The 14,880-nt window shown below is 44.8% G+C and overlaps 1 protein-coding gene across 4 annotated transcripts in view; it reads right to left on the minus strand.

Moving 5' to 3' along the window:
• The window catches only part of TYMP (thymidine phosphorylase), a 253,694-nt gene that overhangs the window by 150,827 nt on the left and 87,987 nt on the right, over window positions 1–14,880 (minus strand). For all 4 annotated transcript variants that reach the window (XM_078677900.1, XM_078677904.1, XM_078677906.1 and 1 more), the window contains exon 4: window positions 7,247–7,345. In XM_078677900.1, coding sequence (XP_078534026.1) covers window positions 7,247–7,345 — 99 coding nt within the window. The remainder of the gene's footprint in view (window positions 1–7,246; window positions 7,346–14,880) is intronic.

Below are 14,880 nucleotides of genomic sequence, written 5' to 3' on the forward strand. Positions count from 1 at the left end.
AACCAGAGCAAAACAAAGATAATGGTATTCGGCAGATATCCTCATAAAAAACAAGCACGCTGGACCTTGGGAGATCTCCAAATTGACACTACCACCGCTTAAAATTATCTTGGGGTTTGGCTGCATGAGAGGGCAACTCAAGCAAAACATCCAACTGCCAAAACCAAGAGTGTGGTCTTATCCATGAGACGCCTCAGTCAACGCTAAACCAGCCCCACAGCGGAGCCCATGCTGAAGGTCCTCAAGGCTAAACTAATCCCGGCCATCAACTACGGGCATCTGGCATTTCCGGGAGATCTAGACAAACTCAAATCAGCAGCGCAGGTCAAAGCCCATAAAATTGTGCTGCAAACACCCAGGTATGCAAGGAACATCAGGCTACGACTGGAATTAGGGCTCAGCAGACCGGAAATGGCACTCCAGGGGGATCTAATCAAATACTACATCAGAGTCCTGAAAGCACCCCACGACTCTCTTAAACATCATCTGGCAACAATCTTTAGAGAAAAGGATACCCCCTGGCACATCAACCTGGGCACAGCAATAGAGACCCTTAACATTGAACCACAAAGCCTGCACCTAACAGAGATCCCGCACAAGACCTGGTCAAATATCATGAGACGGCAGGTCCGCTCTATTTCGTTCGAACTGGATCTAAACGCTCTTCGTATCAACAAAGGAGAGAGTAAGGGATTCTTCACCGTAGTGAACGGAGGGTACTCCTGGTCCCCGGGACAGAAATATAGTATAAACAAAAGAGGAGTATCCCCAAAAGGAGCACAAAGGTTCTTGATGGGATGTCAAAAGTGGTAGCAAAAGGGCATTATCCTTTTGTTAAGAAACCCCTCACTCACCGCTTCATCATCGGGGTCCTCCCAGATGGCCAAGTGCCATCCGGGTGTGCTGCAACACCTGACTACAGTGGAGCTGGTTTTTAGTGTGGAGTGCAAAAAGAAAAAATGTGTGTTAAAAATTGTCCTGGTATGACTTGTAAGAAAACCTTATTCAAAAGCTACTGGACAATAGTAAAAACAAGGTGTAGATACTGGTAGGTTATAATGAACAATAGTATCTATGCGTGTTATATAAAAAGCGGGTCTACATGTTTCAACCTGTAAATGGTAATCCCAGGTTTTCATCAGGACCAAAATAGGAAAATGGGTGGTGTACACACACTAACGTATACCCAGTCCTAAGTTCCTTATACCTTACTGCAAAATTGTGCAGCAGGCTGCTCAGAAACCTAAATAGGTGAGAAAAAACAGAGAAACCTGTGGGAGAAAATGGAAACAATCGCAAACAGATATTATACATGCCTGTAACGTTGTGTAGGTTCTCAAAATGCTGAATGCTTCATGCGAATCCCATTTGTAAATGAATTGTAGTTAATAATGTGCCAGGGACGTGGATACTCGGTACAAAAGGGGGTGGTAATGGACGGCGCATCTGACCCAATCAAACACTCAAACCCAGTCAAAAGATCTAGGTTTAATCCATCACCGTTCTTTAGCCCACTCTGCCACCCCAGTTCAGACATAGCTATATGCAAATCAGTCTGACCCTGTGCCTCATGGGAACAGTCCAGCCCGAACTGCCAAGCCATGCCTTCCCTGGACCGGAAACAAGCTTCCGAGGACCGGTTTCTGGCATTGCAGCCGTTTTCAGCCCGGCTTGCTTGAATCCAGTGGCAAAGTGAGCAAGGGACTCACGTCTGAGCATACCCTGCCACACTTATGGCGGCCAAAAGCGGTACAAAAGGGGGTGGTAATGGACGGAGCATCTGACCCAATCAAACACTCACACCCAGTCAAAAGATCTGGGTTTAATCCATCACCGTTCTTTAGCCCACTCTGCCACCCCAGTTCAGACATGGCTATATGCAAATCAGTCTGACCCTGTGCCTCATGGGAACAGTCCAGCCCGAACTGCCAAGCCATGCCTTCCCTCGACTGGAAACAAGCTTCCGAGGACCGGTTTCTGGCATTGCAGCCGTCTTCAGCCCGGCTTGCTTGAATCCAGTGGCAAAGTGAGCAAGGGACTCACGTCTGAGCATACCCTGCCACACTTATGTCGGCCAAAAGCGGTACAAAAGGGGGTGGTAATGGATGGAGCATCTGACCCAATCAAACACTCACACCCAGTCAAAAGATCTGGGTTTAATCCATCACCGTTCTTTAGCCCACTCTGCCACCCCAGTTCAGACATGGCTATATGCAAATCAGTCTGACCCTGTGCCTCATGGGAACAGTCCAGCCCGAACTGCCAAGCCATGCCTTCCCTGGACCGGAAACAAGCTTCCGAGGACCGGTTTCTGGCATTGCAGCCGTTTTCAGCCCGGCTTGCTTGAATCCAGTGGCAAAGTGAGCAAGGGACTCACGTCTGAGCATACCCTGCCACACTTATGGTGGCCAAAAGCGGTACAAAAGGGGGTGGTAATGGATGTAGCATCTGACCCAATCAAACACTCACACCCAGTCAAAAGATCTGGGTTTAATCCATCACCGTTCTTTAGCCCACTCTGCCACCCCAGTTCAGACATGGCTATATGCAAATCAGTCTGACCCTGTGCCTCATGGGAACAGTCCAGCCTGAACTGCCAAGCCATGCCTTCCCTGGACTGGAAACAAGCTTCCGAGGACCGGTTTCTGGCATTGCAGCCGTCTTCAGCCCGGCTTGCTTGAATCCAGTGGCAAAGTGAGCAAGGGACTCACGTCTGAGCATACCCTGCCACACTTATGTCGGCCAAAAGCGGTACAAAAGGGGGTGGTAATGGATGGAGCATCTGACCCAATCAAACACTCACACCCAGTCAAAAGATCTGGGTTTAATCCATCACCGTTCTTTAGCCCACTCTGCCACCCCAGTTCAGACATGGCTATATGCAAATCAGTCTGACCCTGTGCCTCATGGGAACAGTCCAGCCCGAACTGCCAAGCCATGCCTTCCCTGGACCGGAAACAAGCTTCCGAGGACCGGTTTCTGGCATTGCAGCCGTCTTCAGCCCGGCTTGCTTGAATCCAGTGGCATAGTGAGAAAGGGACTCACGTCTGAGCATACCCTGCCACACTTATGGCGGCCAAAAGCGGTACAAAAGGGGGTGGTAATGGACGGAGCATCTGACCCAATCAAACACTCACACCCAGTCAAAAGATCTGGGACGTGGATACTAGCATGAGTAGATGCTGGTATCTGGTGCGGTAGTGCTTGCTGGCCGTATATCATTAATTGGTTGTGCTATAATATAGCCATCAATATATGCTCACTCATTCGCACTGATCAATAAACGTGTGCGTGGTGGCTGGAAAATAACATTAATTGTAGTCACTTGCACACAGAAAATTATTTGTAGCGTGACTATAAAAACTCACTCAAACATCGGTGAGTTTATTTAAGAATGCATGCATATATGTAGTTGTATACGAGTCTAGAGACAGCTGTCACAAGGGGGAATCTTACTCTATTTGGGGATCTCACATGCGCCAGGGGGCAGAGGAAGGCTTGTTCAAGTGGAAACCTAATCTGAGGTATGAAAAGGGTAAAAAGCCATGAGTATGTCAGAAAGGCTGAAGGATAGCTCGGAATGAGCCCGTGGACGCCGTGGACGCGTCGCGGTATGTCAGCAGCGAATCACGCTTAAGAAAACTTAAGTTTCGTAGAAATCCGTGTTCGGGATACCTACAAGCCTCTTCGTTGTCCCCGTAGCAGTGAGGAGCCGCCGCCGAAGGGATTAACTAGCGGCGGCTTCCGGGGTGGGCAGGGTCACGTAGGGTCACGTGGGGCGTGTCAGAACAACGTTGCTATGCAACAGCTAGGAATGCCTGCACAGTGGTCGAGCGGTTTCAGGCTGCTCGGAGTAGATTATGCTACAAGCAAAAAGGAAATAGGAGGTCAAAATAGACCTGGGCACCCTGAGAGGATGCGGGGTAGACCCGTTTAAAACAAAAATTATGAATACACATACCAACGTGTATGAGATCAATCCTGAGCATTAAAAGTATTAAGGTCTCTCAAGAGCCTGGGGCGTGGGGGGAGGGGGGTGGGAGGGGATGAAACAGTGGCAAATGTCCTGTTTGGCAGATATTCACAAGCATACTGGCGAAAGAGAAGAGGAAATCTTCAATGGGAAAGTTTACACATTAAAGGTGAGTTTAAAAGGCAGGATGAAATGTCATCACAGAGAGTGTAGGATTATCTTTGAAGGACGGAGCCCCAGGGTATATTGTCATTAAATCCTGTAATGTGTGTGGATAGTCTATAAATCCACCTTTGTTCCTTTTCAAACAGTTGTTTGTGTAAATTAGGCCCGGCCTTGACCTGTTCAATCACAGACCATCTAAATGTCATTTGGGGTGTGGTTGGCTTCCAAGAAATGATCTGTTAGTCTGCTTGCATTCTTCTGGCAGCGGATGGTACTGCGGTGCTCACAGATCCTTTGTTTAACTTTCCTGGTGGTCATTCCTATGTATGTTTTTTCACATGTGCAAGTGATAAGGTAAACTACGTTAGTACTATTGCAGTTGGTATGTGATTGTTGCTTCCAAGTTTTGCCTTCCTCCAGGTCTAAGGTTTTTGTGTTATCAGTAATATGGCATACGCTGCAATTTCCACAGCGAAAATGTCCAATGACAGCAGGGAGTCCCCAGGCCCTTGTGATTGATTGTTCATCAGTATTGTTGGTTGCTTTCGGTCTGGTGTTCACCAAGGCATCCATTAGACTGCGTGATTTTTTAAAAGAGAATAAAGGCTTCTCCCAATGCAAGTTACCTGTGTTCAGTATAGACCAATGCTTATTCACGCATCTGCTCATTTGGTTAGAAATGGCAATGAAAGTTGTAACACAAGTCAGTGGTATAGTTTTGTTGTTGCTGGTCACTTTTTCTTCTAGTAGAGCTTCTCTAGGCTGGTTTCTGGCTCGTTTTTGGCATTTATTGATGATTCTTTTTGGGTACCCTCTGGATGTAAATTTCTCAGTCAGTTCAACTGCTTGGTTGTGATAGTCGGCGGTACTACTGCAGTTGCGACGGAGTCTCAGATATTGTCCATAAGGGAGTCTAAACGCTCTTCGCCAGAACACCCTCACCAAGGCATTGAATGAATCTTATATCATGGGGAAAGCCCAACCATACGTAAGTGAAGCACTAGGGGCCCAGGCCCGTCGGAAAATCCTTTTTATGAGACTAGTGGCCCTAAGAACAGCGGACCTCAATCCAGAATGGGCACGTGCAGATGGTGCTTTCTCTTGCCGCCTTTGCAATTACCAAAAGGAATCCTGGCTCCACTTACTATGCTGCTGCCCCAAATTAATCAGTGAGTGACAAAGGACGCTCCGCCCCATTTTTAGAAACCTTGGCATCAGAATATGCAGGGAGGCATCAGATTGGTGCTTCTCGGAAACCACAACCCACTCTCTCGCCAGAGCGGCAAAATTTATCCATCAGATCAGACTGGCCCTAGGTGCAAGTGCTTTACCACAAGTATGCACAATACAGAGGCAGAAAACAGACTAACAATGAGCTTCAGTAATAATCTAAGGGCATTGAGGAGCCAGTCCGACTGATCCTTTGCAGAAGCAAACTCAAGTTTCCGGAGCTGACGACAAAAAGGTACTTTGCAACACAGGACCCGACTGTCGGAAACAGGGCTCGAAAGACTCGCAGTTCGGCGGGGGTGGGGGGCAGCAGGGGAGGGCGAGAAATGGGGGGATGGGACCCAATTTTTAACTCTTTTTTTTAATGTTTTGCTTTCTTGTTTTTTATTTTATTTCTTACTGTAATGATTTTAAATAATTGAACGGTCAACAATAAAAACTAAACTAAACTAAACACTTACTGCTCCTAAACAATACTCACCTTTGAATCCTAAAACCACGTTACTACAGCTAAACACTGGTCATTTCTGAATCCTAGAAATGTGTGACTACCTCTAAACACTCCAAACCTTGCTTAAAAGACTTTATAAAACTATAAAGCTACACACCCAAACATTCCATTATTAGGAAAAACATAAAATACATACTTAGAAAAATAATGATATTTCATATTTCTATACATTTTAAATATTAATGACCTTAAATTAAATTATTTAAACCAAAACTATTTTACATTTTTTTTAAAATTACATTTCATTTACACTATTGCACATTATAGAAACAGAAACGTACAAGTGGATTTATATAAGGTCACTTAGATCTATAAAAAAAAAATTAACTGATCTCTAAAGTAAAGTAAAGCGAAATAAAACACTAAAAAGTTACCTGCGATGTAAAGACTTAAGAAATGTAACTCCAGCAATGTAATGATTCTCAAAGTAGAACCTGTGAAGTAAAAGTAACATAACTTGCGACGAGCAGGAAGGCCGGCTGTCACTGGTGCAAACAAAATAGGGCATTCCAACTTCTCTTTATTATGGCACCAACAACAAACTCACTGAGCAGAGGGTGTGAAATAGTGGCGGCCGGCACAGGTAAACGTGGTGAGGCAGGGCACTGTGCGGGGGGGGGAGGGGAGTCTACAGACGAAGGATTAGGTATTATGTAACCCTGGGCGGGAAACTTCGCTACGCCCACGAAGTGGGCGTAGTGTTGCCTACTTCGCCCTTTGCAAAGTAGGCGTAGCAGGCAACACTACGCCCACTCCGTGCCGGCACCGCCGTCTTGCATACTCGCGAGAAATGCGCATGTGCGGGCGGCCGGCATGCGCATTAGTATCCAAGACGGCGGTGCCGGCGGCGCGATGACGAGAGGCAGCCCCGGGGACGCAGCGGACAAGGTAAGTGGTTTTATATAATTCATTTGTAAGCTAATTTAAGCATTTAGGGAGGGCGGGAGGGAGGCGGGTGGCGCGTAGTGGGGCTACGCGAAGTGCGTGGGTGGGCGTAGTTTTTTGCCCACTTCGCATAGCTTCGCGAAGCCCCACTACGCCCTATTTATTTAATTATACCTATTCCATCGGCTGTCGACTTCTACCCCTACCACCCCGCCTCACCGCGTTTACCTGTGCCGGCCGCAGCTGGTGTATATGAGAGCGCTATGTCGAGGTCAGGCATGCTTCTCTTGTGAGTCCGCTCCACTCCACACTCTCACACTCCGCCCCTCACAAATCTCCCCCCGACGTCTGCCCAGATGTGCAGGGGGAGTTCATCAGTCAGGCGGGAAGCAACGGTTATTACAATATTGTGGCTAGACAGCTGCAGGAACTACATGAAGACGGCAAAGCAGCATCTGTGTGCAGGGGAATGATTCCCTTACCTGCTCTGGACCCTGAGTGACGCTGAATCCTGGCACAGACTCCAGTTTATCCAGAGTGCCCCCTGTATGGCCCAGTCCTCGACCACTAATCATCGGCACCTGAGGAAGGAGGATGCATTGAGAGTGAACACCAATCACCGAGCTAAGTAAACATGAGCAGAGATCACCCTGCATTTAGGGCACCTCTACAATGGGTATTTCGTACACTTATTTTGCTGGTTGCAGACAGGTACTGCAGCATACCTCCCATAGCAGCCAGAGGCCCCATGTCACGTGTGCCAGCCATTCCTGGCGTTTAGCCAACAGCATTTTACATGTTCAGATTTTTATGTTAATATTCATGATGTTCAAAGTAAAACAATTCCCATATTAAAACATGCTCTTGGCTTGAAAGTCAGAACTAGTTGATTATGTCACACATGATTCTTGTATGAAAGAGATCGTCTGCCACATGGAAATCAAGTGAGAATCGATTCAGCGTCCAGGAGTGCAGCTTTGCAGAATGAGAATTAATCTCATAGGGGCACAAGACTCATGCATTTTTGCCTTCCGTTTGCGAATGCTTTTCAGTTGCAGCAAACTCCAATTTGCGATTCGGTAACCTGTCATCGAATCGCAAAAGGGGTTTGCAATTCGGTATTTGGAAGGGGCATGTTTAGGGCGTCCCTTCCAAATACCGAATCCTAACGGTATGCATGAATGTTTTGTGACCGTGAATGTGGTTGCAAAACATTCACATATTACCACCTACTTCAAGTAGGTGGTAACCCATTCGCAAATGGGAAGGGGTCCCCAAGGGACTCTTCCCCTTTGTGAATGGCTGTAAAAGCATTTTTAAGAGCAGGCAGTGGTCCCACGGACCACTGCCTGGTCTTTAGAAATGAAAAGGAAACTTTTTATTTTACTTTTTGTAAAGCATCTCATTTTCCTTTAAGGAAACCGGGCTGTTTTACACAAAAAAAGTTTCCTTTATTTAAAAGAAATCACGGACATGGTGGTCTGCTGACCTCAGCAGGCCACCATCCCTGTAATTTTTATGATTCCTAGGGGGACGCAAATTGTGATCCATCTCAGCGAGCACAACGAAATTCATTTTATTTATTTGTTTGTGTACTTACCTCTATGAGGCCGTATTCCGGAGTTTACTATCCCTAACCCTGCCTCTCCCCCGCCCCACGTCAGTGCTCGGTAACACTCCCACCAAGGGCCACTACTGCCATAGGAATCGCAATCCGAAACTTTTATGCATTGTAAATTGCGATGACCTAATTGCGATTCTCAGGAATTCGTAATTAGGTATTCGCAATTTACAATTTTGATGCATGTGCCCTATAGACTTTCTGTTTCCACTTCTTTAAATCTGTTCCCTACTCCATCTGGTTTCTCCATCTGGTTGTGTTATCGCTCAATATAGCGCCGGGACGCCACTTTGCTGTGGCAGCTGAGCGCTCTACAAATTTATAACATATAACATAACATAGACCTGTCTTTCTTATTTTCCTACCTCCTATGAAGTTGTGATTCAATTTTCCTCTGCAAGTGTGCATGACTGCTACTTTAAATGTCTTCTTGACCTGAGAGTGACCCCATCTGATTTTGACATAAGGTGTTGAAACGTTGACGCCAATAAGTCCACAGATTGGGATTGATAAACATCATGAATTTACACACCCATCCCCCTCCCATAACGGTGCGCAGTTCTTACCTCAGTTTTAATTGTATTATATAATAGTACGTTCACTTTTACCAAAGTTCACTGTGCTGCCTGCACCTCTCACTATCTGTGGTTCTGCCATACATTCTATGATTAAAAACTGAAACTGAGGATCACACACCCCAAAAAAAGAAAATAGTTTTTTTATCTACCATACCATAATGCCAGTGTTCACAATTTGCGTGTATTTCAGTTGTTTCAAACATAGGTATTATGAACCAATAAATAATGTTTTCAAATGATTGCCATACATCCAGGCACACAGAGGGGGATATTTACAAGGAAGTAGCGGAGAGAGGCGTTAGCCTTCCTGGCTTAACGCCGGTCTCCACAACTTATGAAAAGCAAAGGCTGCACCATATTTATAACGATATGGTGCAGCCTTGCGCTTCCCCCTGCAGTGTAGCGCCAACACAGGCACCCTTGCACCATAGTGGGTTGCCCAATCTTTTTTTACCACATGGCACTTAGCAACTTGATGGTTTTGTTGTCACTTCATCTGGGGTGTTGGTGCTGTTTGAGGTCCTAGCAACCTTGGTACCAATGATAGCATCACTTGTCAATGGGTCTTATCAAATCATGTATAGTACCCCATAGGTAGGGTGATTTATTCTTTTTAGATCTGGACCATTTGTTTTCTTACAGTAAGGAGCTGTTCTTTCTCGATAATATTGTGAAGCCCTAGAAATATCAAGCCCTGAGCAAACCAGGTGTCATGGACTGAAAAAAGGATACAATATTTCACAATCAAGGCAAACAGTTAACATTATTAGTATAAAGGAGGGAAGAACACTTTGGACCTACTTGAGCTAGAATAGGCTTTTCTATTGAATGGGGCCGGACGCTCACTGATTCTCCTGGCTGGCTTAATAACATACCAAAAAGCTATTTCTCCCATAGAAGTGAAACAAACAATAACACCACCTGACAGGACTCACTATACAAGAGCGAAATAACTCCTAGACCTATCCAGGGTGTGTGTGTTCAATCAATCAATCAATCAGTAGATTTGTAGAGAGCTTCTAGTCACCTGTGTTAACCTCCATGGAGTATCCTCCTCTGCTACATCTATCAGAATCACCTGATCTGGTGAATGCACAGCAGCAGCTTCAACGAATAAAACTACTCCATGGGGGACTATTTCCACTGTGAAGAGAATGCAAAAAGTCAGGAACCATCTGAATCTATTTTCAGATATGGCCCTATGCACTTCTCAATCTCTGTCTGAGTATATGTATGGGGCATGAAAACACAGTCATTGTGCCAGGATTACTCATCACTAGTGCCAGTGGTGTCACACCAGTAAAAAACCTCTGAAGGCCACTGACTGCTAACTCACATTACCAGGTGTGGGAACCAACATGCAAGTTCAGCATTCACTTGGAAGAGTTACCTTGTAATTTCCTTGAGGATAGGGGTTACTAATGCTGAAGTGAGGTACGGATCAGGGCCGGACTGGGGAACCAAAAGCAGCCCTGGCAATATTGGTGAAACTAGCTCTGATTCCTTCGTCTCCTCGTGTTATCTCTCTCTTTCAATCCATCCATTCTCTCTCCTTCTCCTTCTCGTTTTCTCTCTGATTGCTTTCTCTATTCCTTCCTTCCTCTCTTCCTCTCTCTCTTGAATCCTCCTTTGCTTGCTGCACTTAACCTCGGGAGTAAGGAAACGTGACAACAGCACCAAGATCTGCCTTGGGCTTTCAAAACCAGTCTCCAAGGGCTCCAGCTCATCGGGGAAACACTCAGTGATATAAAAGGCCTGTTGGGCCTTCCAGGAGCTGATAATGGTGCTCTGGCATGTAGGAAAGACTGCCTCGACAAGGGAGGCCATGAATATCTGGTGTTGGCCTACTGAAGCCCAGGGAAAGATCTACACAGCTAGACCATGTGGTGAGGCCTGTGACCATGACCCCCCCCCCTGAAGAATGTCCTGGAGTGAGCAAACTTCCTCTCTGAATTTGTGTTTCCATGTGGAGCTTTCATCCTGACCCTTCTATGGAAAACTGCAGAAGCAATCACGTGAGGTTTAACGTGACTACAAAGAGCAGCCAAGAGAACAAAGCACCTTGGATGGATTAGTGATTGGAAGAATCACAGCCGGGGTCAGCGGTTTTATCTCAAGACAGAAAAGGCCCTTTGATGGTTTGGCACTAAGAAGGATCACGACTGATGTAGCAGAAATGTAGCAGAAATGTAATTTCATTTGTAGGGGTGCATTATAATCACACAAGTAGAGCGCACCTGCATATAATCCTTTGTCGTATTGACATAAAGGGCCAGATGTAGGTAATCCCAGATTACCGATTCTTAAATACCGAATCATAGCGCTTCGGTATTTAAGAACTGGCAATCAGGATGTAGGTAATTTTACCGATTTAATTACATAATCGGTATGATTAGGTAATTACCGAATCGGTATTTACCGATTCGGTAGGAGGCCCATAGGAATGAATGTCAATTACCGAATCGGTAAATACTGATTTGGTAATTGGGGGAAACATTGAAGGGTGGCAGGGTGTCACTTTGACACCCTGTTGCACCCCTCAATTGTACATGGGTGCACATGTTGCAGACATACATGCCCTTAGGGCAAGTATGTCTGCAACATGGCACTGTTTCAAAAACAAAAGAAATGCTTTTTAAAGGGTTTTCATAATTTACCACCAACTTCCAGTTGGTGGTAAATTATAAATTCTTAAACCCCTGTAGCACTGATTACCGTTCTACCTACATGTCAAAATACAGATTCTGTAATTATACCGATTCGGTATTTTACCGATTCGGTAAAATTACCGAATCTGTATTTTAACATGCCCCTACATCCCAAACTCCTAATACCGGTCGGTAACGGCCGAAATCGGCCGTTACCGACCGGTATTTGCCTTCCTACATCTGGCCCAAAGTGTTTGGATCTTGAAATGTAAAAAAACAATATTGTGATGCATTTACCTCATTGAATAGAAAACATGAAGAGTTTATGTAGAAAGCAAATGTAAATAGGAGAAAACACTAACATGAAGAACTTGTGTTTTTCAACTGATAATCATTCATTATTAAATGTGTTTATTAATTGTGTTGTTTTACATGTACTGTAGGATTATTAACTAAACAGTCCTTAGTTTGTATGTAATTTCGTACAGCTCATATGCAATTTCTCTTATGTTAGCTGAATCTTGTAGGGCTGAAATGCATTTCCCTGGAAGCTCTTGCTTTAGAATTAAAAGTTTGAATTTCATGTGTGCTGTGGATTTCGTTCTTTCTCACGTTTTGTGTTGAAGGTGGACGAAGCACCCTTGTTAGCTAAAATAAAGTCTTTGTTTTAGATAGGCAAGGAGAGAAGGGGATACATTGTGAGCTAAACCCAATAGGGAGAACTGTTCTATTTTCACACCGGAGAAAGCTGGGGAATCAAGGTCAACATGTTACTGTTTCAGTGACAATGATGTCCTGTGGGAAAGTACCTATGTGATCATGGTCGCAGCGGATGGTGTGAACAGCAAGGACTCTTGAGAAGATACCTGTAAGATTGAGACGTTGCAAGTATGGAAAGAAGCCCACTTCTTCTCTGCCTTTGGAGAGAGAGCATCTCAGAACGAGCTCTGTCTCGATAGCTTTATGCTATCCGACCCATCGATGGTGGAGAGACTTCTTAGGAAGACTCCAGATGCTGATACCTTTTATTTCTTTCCCTAAAAATACCTAAGTAAGAATGTCACTTTAGCGCTAGTGTAGGGATATATTGATGCTTTATATTCATCAACCCTCAATGCAGGGAAATTTGGACTCTAGCTTTTTGATACTCTGCATCCTATTTATTGAGTTAATTATCTTGTGCATGCTGCACCGGCTCACCTTTACTCGCAGATTTGGCTTTATGTTGATTCCAATGTATTTCGTCAATCTCGTTTTGAGGTGTCTCAATGTCCAGTTATTTTTGGCTTTGTAATAAATTAACTAACCTTACGTAGTTGTCTGTGGTTACTATGTTATGTTAAAGAATGTTATGTTAAAGAATTTGTACCGCGCACGTACACCGAGACGGTTTCTTGGCGCTCATAACAGACATAACAACTGAGGCAGGGAGCACTACTCAAAGGCCAACTTAAAAAGGTGGGTTTTCAGGGTTTTTCGGAACAAATCATAAGAAGGGCAGTGACGAAAGGACACAGGGAGGGAATTCCAAAAGGTGGGGCCTAGAAAGGAAAGCCGAAGGCCACCGTGTTTTTTTCGGCGAATGGATGGAATACAGAGAAGATTATCGGCAGAGGATCGAAGGTGACGGGATGGGAGATATGTGTCCAGAGAAATTCCTGTTGAATTGATTGGCATTGTTCACGATTTTCTCCCCTCTATGCTTACATGCTGCTAAAAAGAACCATCGGATTGAAGTTCTAGAACAGATCTAGAGTTTTTGGGCCCGGCCTTTTCACAGCTATATTAGACAAAGTTCTCTCCAACAATGACAAAATCACCGCTGCGACCCTGGGTGGGCTCTTTGTTTTGTGTGAGTGGTACGCTTAAGATCTGCACATGAAAGATCCACAAAAGAAGCTCCTCCCTTATACACAAGAAGAATCAAAGGGGTTTCTCCCCCTACTTGTGTCCATATATCACTTCCTTCCCAGATTCAAAGGCGCAAAGCTTGTGCTCAGTGACTGAAAACGTTGGTTATGTCGCATCGCTGGGGCAGAATCAGCAAAGCCTCTTTCCATGGTTCAGGAGTGGGTGCTTGCCAGAAAGAGTAACCCTGGCTGAAGGAAGTGAGTAAACCTACATTTGATTAAGTAAATCTCTAGTGTGTAATTGGGTTACTGGAGGAAACTGAAACAGAGACTGCAACAGTTGCCATTGTAATATTGAAATAACCATATCATAACCGTGTTAGTTTTAGCTATAGCCCTAGATAAGCGTAGGAAATTTTAACCTACATGTCCCACTGGGGAAATGATAATGTTTCTGACTGATTGTTTATCATGATATTCTCCCCTGCTAGAGTCAAGAAGTAGCCCAATACCTGTTGAGGATTTAGTCAGTGCTAACTGAGTGCGTTCGTTCTGCCCTCTGCATTTTATGTGTAGTGTTTAGTGGTGCCATTGTTAAAGTACTTTTAGTTTCAAATAAAAGCATTGGCTGAAATTTGGATTTTTACTGTTATTATTTGCTTGGTTGTGTTTCTGAGTCTCTTTCACACCAAATCCTAGAGTAAGCTTCAGGCTGCTCTTCCACACAGGCATGTGGGTCACGTGCTAAAGGTACTTGGTGTTCGGCTTTAGATTAAATAGATGTAAAAGGCTCTATGTAGCATTTTCAGTCCATCCCCAGATTGCCCTGATCTCCTTAAAAACCTGCCACAAAGACTATGGGATGTAAAGCTTCACAGAGTATTTGTTTCCTAACCTTGCTTACCGGGTGCAGAAAAGCCTTTGCGGTGTTACTTCTCTGTTGTGTCCCTCTGGAGTGAAGAACCACAGGACCCCAACAACTTTCTCTTGTAATAAATATAAAGAGCGCCTAAAATTAGCTGTTCAGGAGTTACATTAAGTTATAAGACTAGATTTAAATTTGCCCCTAGTTAACCAATTCTTACGGACAAGTCAGAGGTCATCCCAAGACCAAGGGTGGCACAATCCCATCTTTCAGCGAGGAAGAGGGAATAGAAATTAGAAAGTAATTCCTACTGAGCTCTTGATTGAGGCGAGTCTGTGGATGAAAATGCACTAAGGACCTTAAGCCCCAGGATAATCCCAGAGAGGGACACCTCCCATACACGGAGGGGTTTCCAGATTTTCATGGCTGGACTGCAAGACCTTATTGCATTGTGCAACGTGGCAGCGAAGTATTTAAGTGGCAGTCGCAGACGTTGGATAAAATCTGTGATCGCCGTTTTAGCGGCAGGAAACTGGGCTTGCTGATATGCGTTA

This window comes from Lissotriton helveticus, chromosome 1_1 (genome assembly GCF_964261635.1).
Source record: "Lissotriton helveticus chromosome 1_1, aLisHel1.1, whole genome shotgun sequence".
NCBI classification, from domain to species: Eukaryota; Metazoa; Chordata; class Amphibia; order Caudata; family Salamandridae; genus Lissotriton; species Lissotriton helveticus.